Raw genomic sequence first — 19,920 nt, 5'->3', positions numbered from 1 at the left:
TGTCTCCCCAGTCCTGTGTAAGCTCTGGTGGCTCTATGGTGGGGTTAATGGTGACCTCCTCCAGGAGGACTTATGCCAGACCCAGGTCTACTGCACCCAGAGCCCCTGCCCCTGCAGCAGTCCACTGCTGACCTGCACCCACAGGAGACACTCAAACACAGTTCTGTCTTAGTCTCTGTCGGGTCTCTGGGTCCTGGTGCGCCCAAGGTTTGTTTGAGCCCTCTGAGGGTCTCTGGTGGGTATGGGGTTTGATTCTAAATGTGATTTCGTGATTTCACCCCTCCTTACCATCTTGCTGAGACTTCTCCTTTGCCCGTGGAAGTGGGGTATCTCCTCAAAGTCGCTCCAGCACCACGCAGCTGCCACTCCAGATCTAGATCTTTCTAAGTATTACTTACCATGAACATGTGAAAAAATATATTTATATATAATATATGGACTTGGAGTCCTGAAGAAGTCCTGCCAGGAACTAGAGGCTCACTCACTGCAGTCAGGGCCTCAGGAAGCAGTTCCCAGGCCTCCACCCTCCACTGGATTTCCCAGCTGGGGGTTGGCACTTCTGGGAGCAGGCAAATCTCCCCAAAGCAGAGACAGCCACTGCCCAGAAGCTCTGACTTCATGAATAGCAGCCCACTGACTCCTCACAATGGGGCCTGGAATGACCCCTTCAGAATTTCTTTCCTGGCTTTGTCTGGGGGCCCAGTTGAAATGTGACATTACAGGGTGTGGGGAGATGACCTTGTACTTTGGGGAGCCACTGGCCCTTCTGGCAAAGTGTGATGGGCCTCTACTCCCTTCTTTCCAGAGCATTGCTGTTTTTCTGGTCTTCTGTCTGGTTCCTGCCCCAAATGAGGACTCAGATTGACAGCACAGAGGCTGAGGCCCAGGGCTGCCCCAGGCCCAGGGACATAGAGCCCTGAGGGACAGCCCGTGAAGGTTCAGAGCCTAGCCCACTGTTTGGAGTATTCTGGGCTTCTTAAGGGAGGGCCATGGCCTGCCAGCTGGCTGGTCATCCTGAGCAAAGCCCTGCCTAACTAGGGCCTCTTTTTCCCATCCTATAGAGTAGAAATAGGGTGAACCTGAAGATGTCTTAGATTCCATTTAATTCCAAATTCTGTCTAATGACTCTGGCTCCCTCAAGTCCCCAGATGTCCCTCAGGGGCCTCTTGAGCAACCTCAGAATTTCCTATTATGAGTTGTTCCTCCCACAAAGCTCTAAGTAGTGAGGGATGAGGCGGCAGCCTGGAGGAAAGGGGCTGGGGGCGGGCATGAGGAGGGGCTGCTGGGCAATGCTGGCAGGACAACAGTTCTGCCACAGCCCCAGGGCCTAGCGGTCAGTGACTGCAGACACTGAAGGTGATTGCATGAACCATGTGGAAGGGCCCTTCTTCTTTCTGCTCCCAGGTGTCAGCCCAGAGCTGGGTGCCTGGTGGTAGTAGGGGTCACTATAAGAATTCAAGAGGCCGGAGGAGAGCAGGGACCCCCAGCCAGGCATCAGCAGTTCCCTTTGTTGATCTACCATCATTTTGCTAAGGTGGCAACTCTCTGTCTTTGCTTCTGTGGCTGCTGCCATTTCCAGTCACTAGTCCCCTCTTTCCTTGTGGCTTCTGCTGCCTCCTAGCTTCTGTTTCCTCACTCCATTTCTCTGCCCCCAGGAGTCAACTCTCTCTGTACATACCACAGTCAAATGAAGTCTTGGCTTTCAGTCAGGACCATAGTCTGATCCATACATGAGCTATCCTGTGACTAGGCATTCTCATTATCTCTGCTCAGTGGTGGCCAAGTGGGAGGGTCACTGGGTCATTTTGTTCAGAAAAGTATGGCCAGCACATGATGGCCACTCTGGAAGGTCTAGGGGCTGGCAGGGCTCTGGGATGGCCCAGAAGGACCCAGCCCCCACTGGGAGGCACTAAGACCGTGCCTCTGAGGCTGCCATGGTCCTGGACCACAACTCCAGCCTCACTGGGGACTTCTGGAAGAATGATCCTCCAAAGGGCCAAGGGCAGCTGAGTTCCTGGTCAGACTGAGAACACAGGGAGGAACACGACACATGGCCTGGTCCTCCAGGTGCTCAGAGTCTAGAGACAGTGATCAGATCCAAACATGCGAACCTCAACCAAACATTAACAGTAGAATGTAGGCCCTTTGGGAGCTTGGAGCCTGGAGCAGGGCTGTCTGTGCTCAGCTAGGGGACAAAAAAGGAAGAAGACATTTGGAGGGACAGAGAGAAGAGATGTGAGGTACAGAGAAGTGGAAGGTGGGAAAAGTTACCTTCAGAAAGCAACTTGGAGCTGGATCACAGGACTCGGGGATTGTCTTTCCCAAGGGGCACAGGAATCATAGAGGGTAATGAGGAAGGAGTCAGCCATGGAGATCTGAGTCTCAGGGTGGTAAGTCTGGTTTTGGGCCCTGGACCTGATAAGTCTGGTTTTGGGCCCTGGAGAAGGGAGGTGAGATAACTGTGATCCAGGAGGCCAGACCAGAGGCTGTGCCCATGATGTGGTGACAATGCTGAGATGCCTTTTGTTTTAAATGTGAGTCCATATTCCATCATCATCACCCCCTCCCAGAGGGTCTCTGGGCCCGTTTGTCAACACAATACTTCTGGCTTCCCCATGGGGCTCCGTGTCCCACGGCCACTGGGTGTGAAGCCCTAACACTGTGGATGATACCCACCGAGTTACCTTGGTACAGGTAGATCCAGGCCCATCACTCCACCCATGCCCAGCTTCCCCAGGGGAACCTCCCGCCTCCTGCCCCTCCCACCCCCTGCTCTCCCGCCCCCGATGCAGGTCGATGACCCCACTTGGGAAAACATCAGGCTTGCTCATATAAGGAGCCCGGGGCCAGGCCAGCATGCCCAGCAATGGCGTTGGCTCAGTGGCCCTACCTCATCTTGGCCCTGCTCTCCGGCTTGGCAGTCTCTGGCTTCCCTAGAAACCCATCCCTGCTGCTTGGGGTAAGTCTGCCCATTATTCACCAATAGGCAGGCAGGGAGGCCACACTGGGCAGTCCTCTGTAGAATGAGGAGGAGGCAGAGGCTGGGCAGTGAGCTGCAAGGAATAGGGCAGGGTATAGGGGGACCTGGGCCCCAGACCTGCTGTCAAATCTGATGAGACAGCTTCCCCGGGGGAGCTTAAATCTCTTGGGCCTCTGTTTGCTGACTTGTCAGGTGGGTGATGCACCACGATCAGCTCACCTCACTGAGGGGCTCTGGGGTTCATATATAGACAAGGGGAGAGGCCTCTAGGAATGGCCAGGCTGAGCTGCATGGGGTACAGTGGTGGTGGGGTCTGGAGGCCTGGGGCCTAGGGAGGGGCAGAATGAGTCGGGGTATATGGTGCAGGGGGAGAGCACTGACTTTGGCCCTCCCTGACACGCTTCCCTAGACCTTCCCCCGGACCTCAGTCTCTCCATCTACTCAGAGCCCTTTCTACTCTGACATGTGGCTCTGGGTGGGTCCTCCATCCGGAGGCACCTCAAGGTGTGTGTAGGTACTGGGGGAGGTGGTCACTGCTGAACCCTGGCCTCAGCCCACAGCCTCTACCCAGGCCACGGTAGCCTTGGCCTTGGCCCGACCCCTGTGTTTGTCTTTGTTTTTTTCCAGAAACGGAGCCTCCCGGGAGGGGTGAGAACTTTCACAAGAGATGGGGCAGGGCAGAGCTGGTTGCCCAACAGCGGAGGAAGTGGGCGACAGGGGAAGGTCCCTCCAGCTGGCAAACTCCCTCATGGCCCCCTGCCCTGGCCGACCCCTGCTGCCTCCTGAGCCCTGGGAGAAAGCTCCAGGGAACCATGCCCCTCAGACTCGCTGATGCAATGGAGGACCACCCTTCCACGGGTCCTTCTTCCCACAAACGCTTACCGAGTATTTATCAGACCCCATGCATGGGGCAAGAGACACACAGTGAATGACCCTGTGATGCCTTCGCGAAGCATCTTTATATCCATGTTCAATCCAGATGTCTCCCTAGAACATCCCTTGGCCCATCATCCCGTTGGAAAGAGGGTGCTGGGGGGCACGAAGGCCCTCCCCATGCATCGCCCTTGGTGCAGGAAATAAGGGCCTATTTGGGAGACAGAACCAGGCAGCTATCAAAGGACACAGGGAGCAGAATGGAGTGTGTGTGGACATGCTCTTTCTAAGCTGAGCTCTGGAAGATGAGCGGGAAGAGCTAGGAGCCAGCATGGTAGGGACATGGACTGAGCAGAGGAGGCAGGACCTGCCCAGCGGCCCCCAGAGCCATGGGGAAGGCTGTCCTGGGGGTGGTAGGGAGAATAGAAGGACTTTAAACAGGAGAAGGACAGGTCAAATTTGAGTTTTTACACCATCTCACTGGCTACAGCTGCATGTAAACCAGGTTATAGAGCTAAGGAGGCAGAGCAGCCATCACAACAGTGGTGGCCAATTAAAGGTAGCGACCAAAGATACTGCCCAGGCTTCTGACGTGTGTGACTGGGAGACTGGAGGGGCCACTTACCAGGCAGGAGCTTTGTAGCCCACAAAGGGGAGCTTGAAGGGGAGCAGCCAGGAGGAGGTCCTGGTTTCCAGGGGCCTCGGGCTGGCTGGTCACAGTCCGCTGATACACTGTCCCTCTCCCTCAGGCGGTCGATGGCATCGAAGTCTACAGCACCAAGGTCAACTGCAAGGTGACCTCCCGCTTCGCTCACAATGTCGTCACCACCAGGGCCGTCAACCACGCAAACACAGCCAAGGAGGTGTCCTTCGATGTGGAGCTGCCCAAGACAGCCTTCATCACCAACTTCACCTTGTGGGTGTCACCACAGCTTCTGGCTCTGGGCAGGGAGGGGAGTCTGGCTCAGCCTGAGCCCCTCCTTCCCCAACTCTCTATCTCTGCAGGACCATCGATGGTGTTACCTACCCGGGAAAGGTCAAGGAGAAGGAAGTTGCCAAGAAGCAATATGAGAAGGCCGTGTCCCAGGGCAAGACAGCTGGCCTGGTCAAGTAAGTGTGGACCCCCAGGCCTTGGGGAGAATGTCAGGGCTGTGAGGGCCCTCAGAGACACTAACAAAAGAACAGCAGCTATTATTATTACCTGGCAAAATGTGCTGTAATTCTTACAACGTTATCTTACTTTGAAGTTGAGGCAACCAAGGCTCAGTGTGGGTAGGGGGCTCTCCCAGGGGGAAACCAGAGGCCCAGGAAGCAGGGGGCTGTGCTCTTTCTGGGGCAGTCATTGTTTTTCATCCCCATTCAGGGCCTCTGGGCGGAAGCTGGAGAAATTCACGGTCTCAGTCAATGTGGCTGCAGGCAGCAAGGTCACTTTTGAGCTAACCTACGAGGAGCTGCTCAAGAGGCATAAGGGCAAGTACGAGATGTACCTCAAGGTCCAGCCCAAGCAACTGGTCAAGCACTTTGAGGTAACTGGCCACTCGCTTGTAGCCCCTGAGGGGATGGGGTGCCAGAAAGAGCCCTGGGCAGAGCCCACAGGAGGAGTATAGGAGCCCAGGCCCCAGCAACTGGCCAAGGAGGCCTGGGGGAATTACAGTGGTGCTGCCCACAGCACTTGGGCCAAAGGGAGGAGGCCAGACTGTACCTGGACTATCCGGGTTGGGTGCTGGGCCCTTGAGGGCAACATCACCAAGTGTTTCTGTAATGCTGGTAACTGGTTACTTGGGCATTTTTACCTACATCAGAGTACAAAGCCAAAGGAAATGCTTTTAGTGGTAGACTCTGGGGCACCATATGGCAGGGAGTGGAAGAGCTTTGGGGTCAGAGTACCCAGCTGCAAACCCATGTGGTCATCTCCTTGCTGGGAGGCAGCAGGCTTGGGCGTCACAGAGTTGTCCTAGTGGCTGGTCCCTGCGCCACACTGACCCCACCCTTGTTGTCCTGGAGGCTGGGCTCAGCACTGTCACTAAGTGACATCCCGTGACACTTGGCCATTTCAGATCACGGTAGACATCTTCGAGCCACAGGGCATCAGCACCCTGGATGCTGAAGCCTCGTTCATCACCAATGACCTCTTGGGCAGCGCCCTCACCAAGTCCTTCTCAGGGAAAAAGGTGGTATAGATGCCTCTGGGGCCTGGGGGGAGGGAGCAGGGGCAGGAACACTGAGTCTAGCAAGGTGAGTTTGAACCTGGGGGTTTGACAGATGCAAGGGAGAGACAGAGAGAGAGAGAGAGAGAGTGTGTGTGTGTGTGTGTGTGTGTGTGTGTGTGTAGGTATGAGGCGGGGGTCAGGGAGGGGGAGAAGTCTGTAACATCCCCTTTCTCCTAGGCCACCTGGGTCAGGAGTCAGGATGCTGGAGGCAGGGGGCTGTTTGCTGGTGATGACCTGCCAGAGGAACTGGGGTCTCAACTGCACTGGGGAGGGGACAGGGAAACCATTTATGAAGCCTGATCCTGTTTCACTTCGGGAAGGTAGGGCAGGCTGCTGGTCCCTGTTTTACAGAGAAGGAGACAGAGACCTGAGGGAGTTTTTCAGATCTGACTCCACATGAGTGGTGAAAGAAAGGGAAATTCATTCTTGGTGCTCATGGTTGGCTCTGGACCCCAAGGTCCCCAGCAATTCCAGGGGTCTTGCTGATCGTGGGTAGTGGATGAATACATGTTTACATGGACAGCAAACCTCAGTCAGGACTCCCAGGGCGAGGCTCGAGGAGCACACTCTCAAGAGGGCTGGTGACCTCTGCAGGCGGTGTCCCCGCCCAGGGCCCCCTCCTCACTCTCTACTCTGCTCCTTCCTTGCTCCTCTTGACAAAAAGCACACAGTGTCACCCAATGAGAAGTTCCTTTTCATAGTGCAGAATTCTCCTCCCTAAGTGGCTTCTAGGTGCAGACAGAGCTAAGGGACTTGTGAGGCCCAGAGAACCAGGAGAGTGAAAGCCTGGCTCAGATAAGGCCTCTAGCCTCCAAGGGGCTCCTGATCTCCGAGGCGGAGAGAGGTGCTCAGGAAGGCCAGAGTACCCCAGAGGGCGGCAGGACTCAGGCACTTTGCTGAGTGCCCAGGGCAGCCCCAGGCTGAGGTCTGCAGAGGGCAGGCCCTGCCCAAGCTGACAGAGGCCCTCCATCACCCTCCCTCAGGGCCATGTGTCCTTCAAACCCAGCTTGGACCAACAGCGTTCCTGCCCAACCTGCACAGACTCCCTCCTCAAAGGAGATTTCATCATCACCTATGATGTGAACAGAGAGTCTCCCGCCAATGTGCAAGTAGGTACCTGCCAACTGGCTCTGCCAGGCTGATCCATCCCCTACTTTGCTCTGGTGAGGGCTGATGTGTGGAGGGACTGCAGCTTCATCTAGTAAAACAACCTTGATCTTCAGCCCAAGCATGAAGTTCCTGCAAGGCATGGGGACCACAGGCGGACCAGAGCCTTTATGTGGTGCCCCCTGGAGGCAGAGAAAGGACATCTTTATTTGGGGCTGCTAAAAGTCTGGGTTCTATTTTCAAGGGTAGCCAATGTGAGGTTGCTGAAGGGCCACTGGTCTCCAGTCTCCCTCTCCCCTTTCCAGATCGTCAATGGCTACTTTGTGCACTTCTTTGCACCTCAAGGCCTTCCGGTGGTGCCCAAGAGCGTGGTCTTCGTGATTGACGTCAGCGGCTCCATGCACGGTCGGAAAATGGAGCAGGTACTCTCCTTGGTGCAAGAGTGGCTGATGGATGGGAGACACAGGGAGATATTTTTAAAGTGGATGAAGCTAATATTCCAGTGAAAGAGAAGAAAGGAGGGCGGGATTTTTAAAAGGCACAAAGCCTCTTTTCCTGCAGATGGCAGGGCCCTGGGCCAGGAACATATCTTCTTGTCTGCTTGTCTTTCTCCTTCCCAGACAAAGGATGCCCTCCTAAAAATTCTGGAGGATGTCAAACAGGATGACTACTTGAATTTCATTCTGTTCAGTGGAGACGTGACCACTTGGAAAGACAGTTTAGTTCCAGCCACTCCTGAGAACATCCAGGAAGCCAGTAAATTTGTGATGGATATTCAAGACCGAGGAAGTAAGAACAGAGGGGAGGGAGCTACATCCTGCCGTTCCTCTCTGCCTGAGCAGCCTGTTTCCCTTCTGCCTTGGCAGCAGAGACTTTGCTGGTCTGGGCCCTGCAGATCCAAGCTGTGGATAGAGGTGGGATGGAGAGTCCTCAGGCTTGACATTGCGGTGTCTTCTCTGTGGTCTAGGGAAACCCATTTCTTTCCAACCTGTGATCTCCACAAGGTAATGCCACAGAGAACTCTTATCCGTGGCAGTTTCATATGAAAGATGACAAGTGACGTCTACACTACTCCCCACTCCTCCCTGTGAGAGGAGCTGGCAGTCCATTTAACTGTTCTCCAATCACAATGTGTTCTTACAGTCACCATGTGCATCTATCCTTGCAGCAGCCCTGAGAGGCTGGTCCTCTTACTCATTTGAAAGACTAAGTCATCCATTCATCACTCACTGAGTCATCCAGTCAATATTTACTGAGTACCACCGCGCACAGGCAGGCAGGGTCTTTGGGCACATGAGCAGGGACTGTTGTCTCGACTGCCTCCCCCTGGCACCCTGAGGATCCCCTCTCATGGTGCCTCTGTCTGTGTGCCAGTGACCAACATCAATGACGCACTGCTGAGGGGCATCAGTATGCTGAACAAGGCCCGGGAGGAGCATACAGTCCCAGAGAGGAGCACCTCCATTATCATCATGCTGACCGACGGGGACGCCAATGTGGGTGAGGCCGCGTGTGTGGCTCTGGCTGCCGCTCCTGGCGCTATAGCCAGCGTGCTGCACGACCTTGGGCAGCTCTCCCCAGGGTCCCCCGTGATCTGTGAGCCCCTGAAGGGCTCTGCTCGCCCCAGTGTCTGCTCACTGAGGGCTTGTGGCCATGACTCTGCCAGCTCTGCACAGGCAGGGGTCAGATCTCTGCAGACAGAGCTGGTCCAGACAGTTGCTGGGGCTATGGCTGCAGCGTAAATACCTCCTTCTCCCGCAGGTGAAAGCAGACCTGAGAAAATCCAAGAGAATGTGCGGAATGCCATTGGCGGCAAGTTCCCCTTGTATAACTTGGGCTTTGGCAACAATCTGAATTATAACTTCCTGGAAAATATGGCCCTGGAGAACCATGGGCTTGCCCGGCGCATTTATGAGGATTCCGATGCCAACTTGCAGTTGCAGGTGTGCCTTGCCTCATATCCCTCTGGGAATGGGGAGCTCACTACTTCCTCAAGAAGCTGTTCCACTGTGTGACGATTTAAGTTCTTAGAAAGAACTTCCTCTCGGGTTGAAATCTCTCTCTGGTCACCTCTTACCCATCAGTACAGGTTCTGATTTTGTCCACAGGCTGCACAGAACAGACCTGCTTCCTCCGTAGAACTGCCATATCAGATCTAAGACCTCCAGTTAAATAGGAACTTCTCATAAACAACGAATAATTTTTTAGCAAGCATGCTCCAAACACTGAACAGGACACTGTACTTAGTTTGCTGTGCTGTGTTAAGTTGCTCCAGTCATGTCTGACTCTGTGTGACGCTATGGACTCTAGCCCACCAGGCTCTTCTGTCCATGGGAGTCTCCAGGAAGGAATACTGGAGGGGGTTGCCACACCCTACTCCAGGGGATCTTTTAACCCAGGGATTGAACCCCTGTCTCTTACGTCTCCTGCATTGGCAGGAGGGTTCTTTACCACTAGTTCCACCTAAGAAGCCCCACATTTAGTTTGCTAGTGCTGCCTTAATAAATTACCATACCCGGGCGGCTTCCACAGGCCATTGTTAGTGGTGGTTGCTCAGTTGTGTCCGACTGTTTGTGACCCCATGGGCTGTAGCCTGTCAGGCTTCTCTGTCCATGGAATTCTCCAGGCAAGAATACTGGAGTGGGCTGCCATCCCTTCTCCAGGGTATCTTCCCGACCCAGGGGTCGAACTTGGATCTCCTGTATTTCAGGTGGATTCTTTACCATCTGAGCCATCCGGGAAGCCCTCCCTGGGTGGCTTCCACAGCAGACATTTATTGTCTCATATGTGTAGAGGCTGGATGTCCAAGATCAAGATGCTGGCAGGGTTGGTTCCTTGTGAGAGCTAGGAGGGAAGGCTCTACTCTAGACCTCTCTCCTTGGCCTGTCAATGGCCATTTTCTCCTTGTATATCTTCATATCATTTTCTCTGTGGGCATGTCTGCCTCTGGGTCCAAATTTCCCTCTTTCAAGGACACCAGTCATACTGGATTGGAGTCCATCCTAAACAACTCATTTTAACTTGATCTCTGTAAAGAGCTTTTCTCCAAATTTAAGGTCATGTCCTGAAGCACGGGAGTAAGGATTTTCACCTGTGTATTTTGGGGTTACAAAATGTGTCCCTATGACAGCTGTACTTATACTAAAAAGTAACCTGTCACTTACCTGTTATTCAAATGTAAGTCATGCCCTGCATTTTCATTTGCTAAATCTGGTAGCCCCTCTCCTCCCCAGCACAGGCAGTGCCTCTCCACCTCTGCAGTGGAGCCCCCGGCCTTCCTCCTGAGTCTCCTGGTCTCCACGCTCTCACTCCACGTCAGCTTCTCTAGTCAGCCTCCACTCTTCCTCTTCTCCTTTTTACTTTCATTTCAACAAACAAACATTTCTTGAATCCTATGTGTCAAGAACTCTGTCCTTTCCTTTTCTATTCTTCCCAGTCTCTAATTGGGATGGCGGGGGCATTGAGGAGGAGGTTCCCCAAACTGAAGGACACAGTCAGGGCCAGGTGGAAGTGGAGATCAGGAGCTGGACTGGCCTAGCTTGAGAGATCCAGCCACCTGCAGAAGCACCAGTGGGAACCTGCCCACCCTGTCCCCTCCCTGCCTGCACTGGTGGCCTGAGATGATCAGGGCCCCCATCTGAACTCTAGGGCTTCTATGAGGAGGTGGCCAACCCACTGCTGACAGGCGTGGAGGTAGAGTACCCTCAGAATGCCATCCTGGACCTCACCCAGAACAGTTACCAGCACTTCTATGATGGCTCTGAGATTGTGGTAGCTGGGCGCCTGGCGGATGAGGACATGAACAGCTTTAAGGCAGCTGTGAAAGGCCACGGGGTAAGCTGAGCCGGGGGCCTTCTTGTGTGCTGGGGGTGGGGGACCTACCGATGCAGCCTCTGAACCAGGCCCACCTGGCTCCAGGACACTAGCCTCTCGCCTCCTCCCACCCCCATCCCAGGCCATCAACGACCTGACCTTCACTGAGGAAGTGGACATGAAGGAGATGGAGAAGGCCCTGCAGGAGCGGGACTACATTTTTGGGGACTACATTGAGCGGCTCTGGGCCTACCTCACCATCGAGCAGCTGCTGGACAAACGGTGACCCTAGCCCACCCCTCACACAGCGAGGCCCTGCCCTGACCCCCAGCCTTGCCTCAGCACCTACCTGTGCACCACCCCCCATGCTGGCTATGCTCCAGGAGAGCCCAAGAGGAGGAAACTTTCACCTTGCGACGTGCACCTCCATGCCCACTGCAGCTGCCCAATCCTTCTCTTGGCCAGGCCCCCATGGCCTGTTTTTCCTGAAGCAGAGAGGGTCTGTGATGGGGGGCTCAGGCAGGAGCCTGGGAGCATCTTGAGGGCAGGGATGAGCCTTGACATCCTGTCCCCCACACCCAGCACGGGTCTGCAGAGATGCTGAGGAGGAACATAACGGAAGGCTGAGACCCCAGCCCTCAGCCCCAGGGGGCAGAGCTTGGCCATGCGAGGGGGCCGTGTCAGCCTTCTGTTGGGCTGGATTGGCTGGGAAAGATGCTGGCACTCAGCATGTGAACACCATGGTGACCGACTGGCTGTGGCCATGTTGAGCCCCTTGTGGTTTTCACCTGGAGAAACAGGCCCAGAGAGGAATCAGGGCAGGTCCATCTATCCCAGGGAGCCGATGAAACCATTTTCTCTGACTGCTAGTGGGCTCCATCCTAGGGGACACCCATTGGGAGAGGTGGAGGGGGTCTTGGGCTGACCCTCCCACCCTGCCCGTCCCCACAGCAAGAATGCCCAGGGTGAGGAGAAGGAGAATCTCACGGCCCAGGCCTTGGAGCTGTCCCTCAAGTACCACTTCGTGACTCCGCTGACCTCCATGGTGGTGACCAAGCCTGAGGACAACGAGAACATGACGGCCGTTGCCAACAAGCCCGGAGAAGGTAGGCACAGACGGTGGGGGGCCACAACTTGGATGCCTCCTTCCAGGCCCCTGACCCTGGGTGCCCTGAAAAGAAGTGGGCCTGCTGAGAAAGGCAGGTCTAGGAGGCATCAGAGGAAAACTGGCCAACGACCGGGGAGGGTGTTATAGAGGGAGGGAAGCCATTAGTGTGACTAGTGGAATGTAGGCATGAATAGGAAGAGCCTTGAAGTCTCTAAAGGGGGCAGGGTGTCCAGGATCATTTCTAGGAAAAGGACTGAGGTTGCAGCATGGAAGTGTTGTTAGATAAGACGAAGCACTTCCGACCTAAAAGTTCAGCCTGGAGCCAGCACCTGGGGATTGTGAGAGTAAGAGGCCATGAGAGCTGGAGGCTGGGACCAGGCCTGGTCAACCAAACGCCATGAGTGCAGTGTCCTGAGGGTCCCTGCAATTGGCACTGGGAGATATGGGAGGTAAAGAGCCAGTCTGGGCCAGGCCTCTGCCTCCAGGAGCTCCTGCTTCCTGTGGGGGCACACATGGCCCATGGCTGGCCGGCCAGGCAGTGAGTCAGTCACTAGGGCCCTGACACTGGGGTTCTGTGGCCTCCAACCCCATGGTCTCCTCTTCCTCCCTTGCAGGGCCTCTGGATGCAGAAGGTGAGCTTCAGCCAGCGGCTGATGAGTTTCCCAGGAGGAGGTCAAGACAGGACCAAGGAGGCCTTTCCAATCACCCAGGGGACCCACCACCCAGGAAGGGGCCACCAGGACACCTGAGCTCAGCTCCCAGCTCTACTGCCAACTCACCAGGGGCCAGGGCAGGGCTCTGTTTACTCTGAGCCTCAGGGTTCTCATCAGCTGACAAAGGGGGCGCTTCCCCTGCCCAAGGAGGGACAATTGGGATGAAAGTATTCTGTGACCTGCAAAAATGAGTAACTCAGTTAGTTACTCAGTAACCCCACAGCAAAGCTTTGAAGGAGGCCTCTTACGGTTCCCATTTTACAGAGAGGAAACTGAGGCATGGGGAAGTTAAGTTCCTTTGCTCAAGGACTCGTTCAGCAGGGGACCCAGCCAGGACTTTGGCCCAGGCAGCCTAGTTTTGGCACTGGCTCTGGAGTTCACAGCCGTCTGTGCTTGTCTCATTATGGAACTGGAACCTCATCCCCACACCATCAGGCAGGACGTCCCCAGCCCCTACCGGCCTGCCTTGTCTCTATCCACACAGGCTGTTCTAACCAAACAGTGTATTTCGACTGGGTCACGGCTCTGCCCTCTGAACAGCCCTGTGAGATGTAGTCACTGGTGCACGTGTGTGTGAGTGTGTGTGTAGGTGCATGTCGGTGCATGTTTTGCTACTGAGGACAACAGTCACCTGTGAGCCTCATTCTACTCCAGCCTCGGGACTGTAGTTTAGGGTGGCAGACAGAATTGCTCGTGACAGAGACACTGATAACCTAATGGCTTTTATTTTAGCCACTTGGAAATGCCGATCCCCTGCATTAACATTAGGCCCCTACTACCACCAGCCCTAGAAAGGGATTACTTGGGGGCACCCCATTTCTGAAGCCTAAACTTAGGGGGTCACATTCCCACCTCTGTCAGCATTGGGGCCCCACTGGGGACAGCAGCCCCAAGACAGGCAGAAGGCCTGGGGTTCGGGGGAGGGAACCCCCTAGACCTTGCTCACACTTACCCTTTGGCTTCTTTTTTCAGAGGTCCCGTCCATGGCTTACCTGAGTGAGTATGTGCCAGCTGCCACAGAGCGCGGCCCTGCATGGTTCCCCTCGGGAGTCTTTCCTGAATCAGCTCTCTGGAACAGGCAGATGGCTGGGGGGGTCCTGAGGAGATGGGGGGAGGTTAAGAGCATTAGGGAGCCTGAAGGTGAGGGGCATGAACCAAACTCTGGGTGGGGGTCTTGGTGCCTCCCCTGGCCTGTTTGTTTCGCTCAGCCCTCTCTCTTTCGTCCACAGCCAGCTACCAGGCTCCCCAAACACCCTACTACTACGGTGAGTTTCCCAGCTTCCCCAGGTCGAGGCTCTGGGCCTAGGACCTCAGGCAGGCCTCCTGCCTGTCTAGGAGTCCATCCCACAGGGACTAGGAGGCAAGGGGAGGTCCCTGGAACAGTGAAAGATCCCGAGAGCCAGCCTCTTCTCTGTGTGTTCTCAGTGGATGGGGACCCCCATTTCATCATCCAAATTCCAGAGAAGGATGATGCCATCTGCTTCAATATTGATGAAGACCCAGGCACAGTGCTGCGCCTCATTCAGGACCCTGTCACAGGTGGGGGCCATGGACTGGGGCCAGGGGCCCTTCCTGAGACGGCCTGGAGCCCCCAGGGTGGACACATGGGCCAGGCTCACTCTGCCCCAAATGCACCCATCTTTAAAGGTAGATTCCATCCTGTAGGGATTTCATATTCCATCCACAGCCACAGGGCCAGGGGTAATGGGGAGACGGTTAGAGTTAAGGCCTGCCTGGGCCTATGGGCAGGACTCACCCTGGGCGTGAGGAATAGTGTTTCTCTGGACAACACTCCCTGGCCCAGACAAGGGGCAGTTCCACAAGGTGGGCCCTCAGCCACCAGTGTGATCCCAATATGTCTAGGAACAGATAGGACTGGCTCTCAAATCCTGGTCTGTCAACTGGGAGACCTGGGTCCCCCACTGGGTTATCCCTCAGGAGGTCTGGCTGAAGGGGAAGCTGTGACCCTAAAAGACCAGTCTGGACTTAGGTCTTGCTGGTCTCTCATTGCCCCACCCATCTGGCAGGCCTCACAGTTAACGGGCAGATCATTGGTGAGAAGACAGGCCGCTCAGATTCCCAGACTAGAAGGACTTACTTTGGCAAACTGGGCATTGCCAGTGCTCAGATGGACTTCCGGATTGAGGTGACACGGGAGAATATCACCCTGTGGAATGGGGACTCACTGAGCACGTTCAGCTGGCTGGACACAGTCATGGTCACACAGGACGGGTAAAGCCCTGCTGCTGGGTCTCTGAGGGGTGATGGAGTGCGAGGGTCTTAGGGGGAATTTGAACAAATCCCAGAAGATCCACGGGGTTAACAGGAGAGACCAGTGGCCTCAGCTCCCACTCTGGGAAAGGTGAACATGGTGGCCCCCAGCCCAACCCTGGGGCTCCCCACCAAAGGCAGACAGATAGGTGGCTGGACAATTCACAGGACAACTTGAAGGAAGGGCTGTGTGGACAAAAGCATTAGGTGGACCTGGCAGGCTGATGATGACAAAGATTCCTGTGTGCATCAGCTCTGGCTGAGCTCACTTGTTCTCAAACTCCTCTGCCTCTCCTGCACCTTCAGGTCACCCCCAAGCTGGGTGGGCAGGGCTACAGTGTTAGTCCCATGGAGGTTCAGAGAGGGGCAGAACCTACCCAACGTCACACAGGAAGCCCAGTGGCCTAGCTGGGGCTTGATCCCAGGTCTCCAGACCCCCAGGACAGCCCCTCGTCTGCTTACGGAGTAGCAGGAACCCACTCAGTGCAGGGTGAAGTCATTGTCCATAAGCATCTTCTCTCCAACACCCCTGACAGTTTCTGGAGTCTGTGTGCTCTCAGATGTCATGTTTCCTGCTCTGCCCTTGATTCAGACGCCTGGTATCATGGCCACTGGGCCCCACTGCTGACCTTTTCTTCTCTTCTAGGCTATCTGTGATGATCAACAGGAAGAAGAACATGGTGGTCTCCTTTGGAGACGGGGTTACTTTTGTGGTTGTCCTGCATCAGGTGTGGAAGAAAGAGCCTGCCCACCATGACTTCCTCGGCTTCTATGTGGTGAACAGTCGTGGGATGTCAGCACAGACACATGGGCTGCTGGGTATGAAATCTTAAAGCTTCAGGTCGTTCAGGCCACATGGTGGAGGGAAAAAGCCACGTGAAAGGGCCATCTTAGTCACCCTGGACCCAGCACTCAACACCCCACCCAGCCTTTGCAACAATCCTGGAAGGCCAGTGGCCTTGTCCCGTATGGCGGAGGTAGGGTTGACAGTGTGAATGTTTTTATTCCTAGGACAGTTCTTCCACCCCTTTGACTTTCAAGTGTCTGACGTCCACCCAGGCTCTGACCCCACAAAGCCAGATGCCACAATGGTGGTGAAGAACCATCAGCTGACAGTCACCAGGTGAGGGGACCCTGCTGATGTCCTCAGACTGCCGGGTACGAGATAGGAGGGAAGAGCTCTCTCCACCTACGCACATCAGCCTGGCTGGCTCTTGTCTTCCATGGGATTCCCTTGTTTCCCTCTGGGCTTTTGGCTCCCTCTAATCAGGAAAAAGCCAAATCTGGCCCCCTAGAAGGAGTAACCACATGACCTCACTCTTGACCAGAGTCTGGACTCGTAGAATTGGCAAGTTCACACCCCCTTTCAAGTTTAGGTCCATGAACGTGGCCATCTTGCCTACCCTGCACATCACAGCCTCTCTCTCCTTTCTTTCAGGGGCTCCCAGAAGGACTATAGGAAGGACATCAGCGTCGGCAGGAATGTTGCCTGCTGGTTCGTCCACAACAATGGGCAAGGGCTGATCGACGGCATCCACAGAGACTACATTGTCCCCAACCTGTTCTGAGTTGATACGCCAACTCCTGCTGAGATGGCCAGCCCAGCCTGCCTGGCATCTGGAACAGAGGCACAGAGTGGGGCGTGATAAAAGGCTGTGACAATAAAGGCCAAGAAGGAACTGGACTGCCCCCAGCCTCTGCCTGCTTCCATCAGCCCCTGCTCCAGGAACAGGCAGCTCGAAGGAAGGGTTGGCTGCTAGGAAGGCAACTTCCTGGGCCTCTCCATCAATGCAGCTGGTTGGGGGGTTACTACAGGAGTCAAACACAGGACAGTGGGGGAAGGAAAAAAATAATCGATTACGCAACAAAGGGCCTCTGAGAAGTCAGGAAGGACTGACTGCCTTTCAGGGTTTAGGAAGGATGGAGGAAAAGTCAAGGGTCCCTGGCTCAGGAGCTCTTATCAGGGCTGAAGCTTGTTCTATGATACAGGAGCAGAGATGCTCCAAGGCGGATTCAGCCTGCCACTAATTGTGCCATCCATCTCTCCACTCTCTGATCATCTCACCATCCATCCACTGGCTCATCCACCTGCCCACCCCTCCACAATCCATCCATTCAGCAGCTAAGCCCAACATTTCGGGCTAGGAACTGGGGGCACACAGCTTAGTAACTCAGTTCCTGTTTGCATGGGTGCTCCAGTTTGTCTTCAGCTTCACTGGGGATTCCTGGGATCTTCCAATCATTCCTTACGGTGACCACCTGCTGCTGCACCCTGTAAGTCCCGAGTGGGGTAGGGGTCAGACAGAGGTTCCTAGAGAAGCGGCTCTGCAGGCTGTCAGCCTGGACAAGCCTCTTCCACCTGAGCAACAGCACCTTTCCCTGCCTGGCCTTCCTGCTCCCAGAGAGAGCTCTTTTACAGAGCAGGACTGGTCATCACTTGCTGCCTGAAACCCTATAAATGACATCTCCCACCTAGGATTCTTGAGACAAAGACAAAAGTCCTCCCTGTTGTCCCGCCAGTTTCATCAGCCCCGCATACCAGGGGTTTCCTTTCAGTCTGGATTCCAGACACACAGACTGCTTTCAGTTCTGCAACATAATCCCTCCTTCCCCAGACCCTCAGCTCCTGCTGTTCTCGCTGCCTGAGGGGTGGAGGGTATGCAGGGTGGAGGGTACCCCGCTGAAGTGGTGCGGGGGAAGCAGTAAAACTGGAGGAGGTTGCAGCCAGGTTGGGAAGGGTCTCTAAAGCCATTGGGGCTGCTGGGGTTGGGTCTGGCTGTGGGTGACCAGGAAGTTCGGCTGCCTCCCACGCCAGGGGCCCTTCTGTCTGAGCTGGAACACAGCTGGCCCAGGGCCCAACCCAGGGTGAAACATCCATCCCCAGAAGAGCTCCCCAGGCACTGTCACTGCTCTGGTGAGAGGGTGACATGAGACACAGCTCCAGACTGAATGTAGCAGAGGCCTGGGCTGGGCTGGCAGAAGGGCCCAACCTGGAATGGGACACCCTGAAGTGGGCAGACCCTACCACTCATTCAGTCCCAAATTGGCTGAGAAGCCATGCAGCTTTAAACCAGTTATCTTGAGGTCAGTATTCACATTTGTGAAATGGGAAGAAGGGTCCTGCCAGATGGAGCATGTAAAGAGGCATCAGCATGGTGGTTTCTGGTCCTCCTGAGACACCTATATTTGTCCTGCTGCTCCCACTGATGACCAAGTCCAGGGGGTTGGAAGAAAGGCAGGAAGACTTCCCCAGCCCGAATTCTGCCCCCTCTTCCAACACATAATTAGGGGGTTTCTTGACAGAGGCCAGGACTAGGCAGACTGTTTTCTCCCCAGTCCCACGTCATTCTGGCTGGGTCTGTCCCTGCCTACGGCCTTTGATAGCTCCCCGAGCTTTCAGGATAGCAGCAGAACTCCATGGCGAGGTGTGTGCAGCCGGCACTGGCCTGGGCCTGTTCCCCATCTTGCCAGCATCCCCTTCCACCTCACCCCACAACACGGCTTCCCTTCACCTTGCTGAACTCAGTGCAGTGTCCTGGCTCTAGGCCTAGCGTCCTTGCCCTCCTTTTCCACTGGGCGAACTTCTTTTAGTTCTTCAAAACTCAATCCCAAGCCAGTCCCACCCACGCCATGCCCAGGAAGCCTTCCCTGCTATTCCTCAGGTTAGGCAAGTTGTCTCCCTCTGGGCTCCTTGTGGCACCCGCCTGTTCTCTGGGTGGCAGCTCTGTCAGGTGCCCAGGGTACCTGCAGCACTCTGCCGGGGCTTGGCCCAAGTGGGTGCTGGAAAGCACGCGGTGAACAAAACAAAGACGGGCATGGACCTACTTCCAATGGTTCACAACTCATGGCTGTCAGGTGCTGGCTGGGCCAGAAAGTCACCCAGGACCCCTCTGTAGGGGCACCAATTCACAGCCCAGCCCAGGGGCCAGTGTTTTGTCCTGGTACGTCAGAGCAAGCCCACAGCGAGTCTGATGGAGCCTCTGATGCTATTCCCTGATCTCGCCGAGCTCATCTCAGAGCCTCTGAAAGTGATCCTCACAAAGTGACTCAGTCCGAGGCCCCTGCAGGCCACCAGGCTTGATGGGGAGGCAGCAACGCAGGAAAGTGTCCCTGAGTGTTGGAAAACCTGCTGCTGGAAACCCCTTCCTCCCACCAGCCTCTCTTCTACCCTCCTATAAAGACTTACTCAGAAAACACCCTGTATAACTCGAGCTGGGAAAAGAATGTTTTCCATATCTGGTTTGCTCCCTCTTAGCAAGTTAAAATGAACTCATTCTCTGCTTCACCCTGGCTTCCAGAAAGCTCGAAGCAAAGCTTCCCACTGCTGCAGCTTCCCCTTCTGAATCAGTGTCTCTGATTCAACTCTCCTCTTCTTGGCTCTTCTCTCCTGTTCATTCTCATATATATATACATATATATATATATATATTCTGTTTTATTCTCTTTATGTACCTTTTATTTGTAAGCCTTGTGTCATTTTGGAAGAAGTAGGTGAAATAATTATAAACATTTTGAAAGTACGCTTTGCCTGTGTAGGAATCCGGTGGGATGTTTGGGGTGTCTCACCCTAGGCCTGGACAGAAGCCCCTCAATGGCCCAGGCCCCTGGGAACAGACCTTGCGCCCCTCCCGGGACTAGGGCCTCAACCCTGTCTCCCTGGTCTTCCGTTGCCACCTTCTCTGCCAAGGCAGTGAGAAGACAGGCTTGTTTCCGAGCACAGGTGTGAACGCCAAATTGTATCCTGCAAATTCTATTGCAAAAGGGCCCCACAGGTGTCTGAGAATGTTGGGAGCTGGCCTGTAATGAACTTCTACCCAGGTCAGCCTTTTATTCTTTTCATGGGGC

At 55.0% G+C, this 19,920-nt stretch overlaps 1 protein-coding gene across 2 annotated transcripts; it reads left to right on the top strand.

Moving 5' to 3' along the window:
* The first annotated feature begins 2,673 nt into the window (after positions 1–2,673).
* Positions 2,674–16,759, top strand: ITIH3 (inter-alpha-trypsin inhibitor heavy chain 3). 2 transcript variants are annotated; one of them, XM_061396701.1, is made up of 22 exons: positions 2,674–2,959; positions 3,608–3,628; positions 4,603–4,769; positions 4,859–4,963; positions 5,217–5,379; positions 5,911–6,024; positions 7,047–7,172; positions 7,476–7,592; positions 7,791–7,959; positions 8,545–8,670; positions 8,932–9,113; positions 10,819–11,004; positions 11,126–11,265; positions 11,935–12,089; positions 12,706–12,723; positions 13,777–13,800; positions 14,034–14,069; positions 14,230–14,343; positions 14,832–15,036; positions 15,722–15,894; positions 16,087–16,198; positions 16,514–16,759. In XM_061396701.1, exons 1-22 carry the CDS (start codon positions 2,867–2,869, stop codon positions 16,641–16,643), a joined length of 2,676 nt encoding a protein of 891 aa, XP_061252685.1. In that variant the 5' UTR covers positions 2,674–2,866; the 3' UTR covers positions 16,644–16,759. The 2 variants fall into 2 exon arrangements, with proteins under 2 accessions (XP_061252685.1, XP_061252686.1); XM_061396702.1 differs by lacking the exon at positions 16,514–16,759 and having other exon boundaries at positions 16,092–16,192.
* The last annotated feature ends 3,161 nt before the right edge of the window (positions 16,760–19,920 follow it).

Source organism: Bos javanicus, chromosome 22 (assembly GCF_032452875.1).
Source record: "Bos javanicus breed banteng chromosome 22, ARS-OSU_banteng_1.0, whole genome shotgun sequence".
Lineage (NCBI taxonomy): Eukaryota > Metazoa > Chordata > Mammalia > Artiodactyla > Bovidae > Bos > Bos javanicus.
This window is presented reverse-complemented; position numbering and strand designations above follow the sequence as displayed.

Bases quoted from the DNA above. Each gene is read 5' to 3' on its own strand.
- ITIH3 (XM_061396701.1), top strand. From the start codon at position 2,867: ATGGCGTTGGCTCAGTGGCCCTACCTCATCTTGGCCCTGCTCTCCGGC. The intron at 7,593-7,790 runs GTACTCTCCTTG...TCTCCTTCCCAG, and splicing joins ACGGTCGGAAAATGGAGCAG to ACAAAGGATGCCCTCCTAAA. The intron at 14,344-14,831 runs GTGGGGGCCATG...CCCATCTGGCAG, and splicing joins CATTCAGGACCCTGTCACAG to GCCTCACAGTTAACGGGCAG.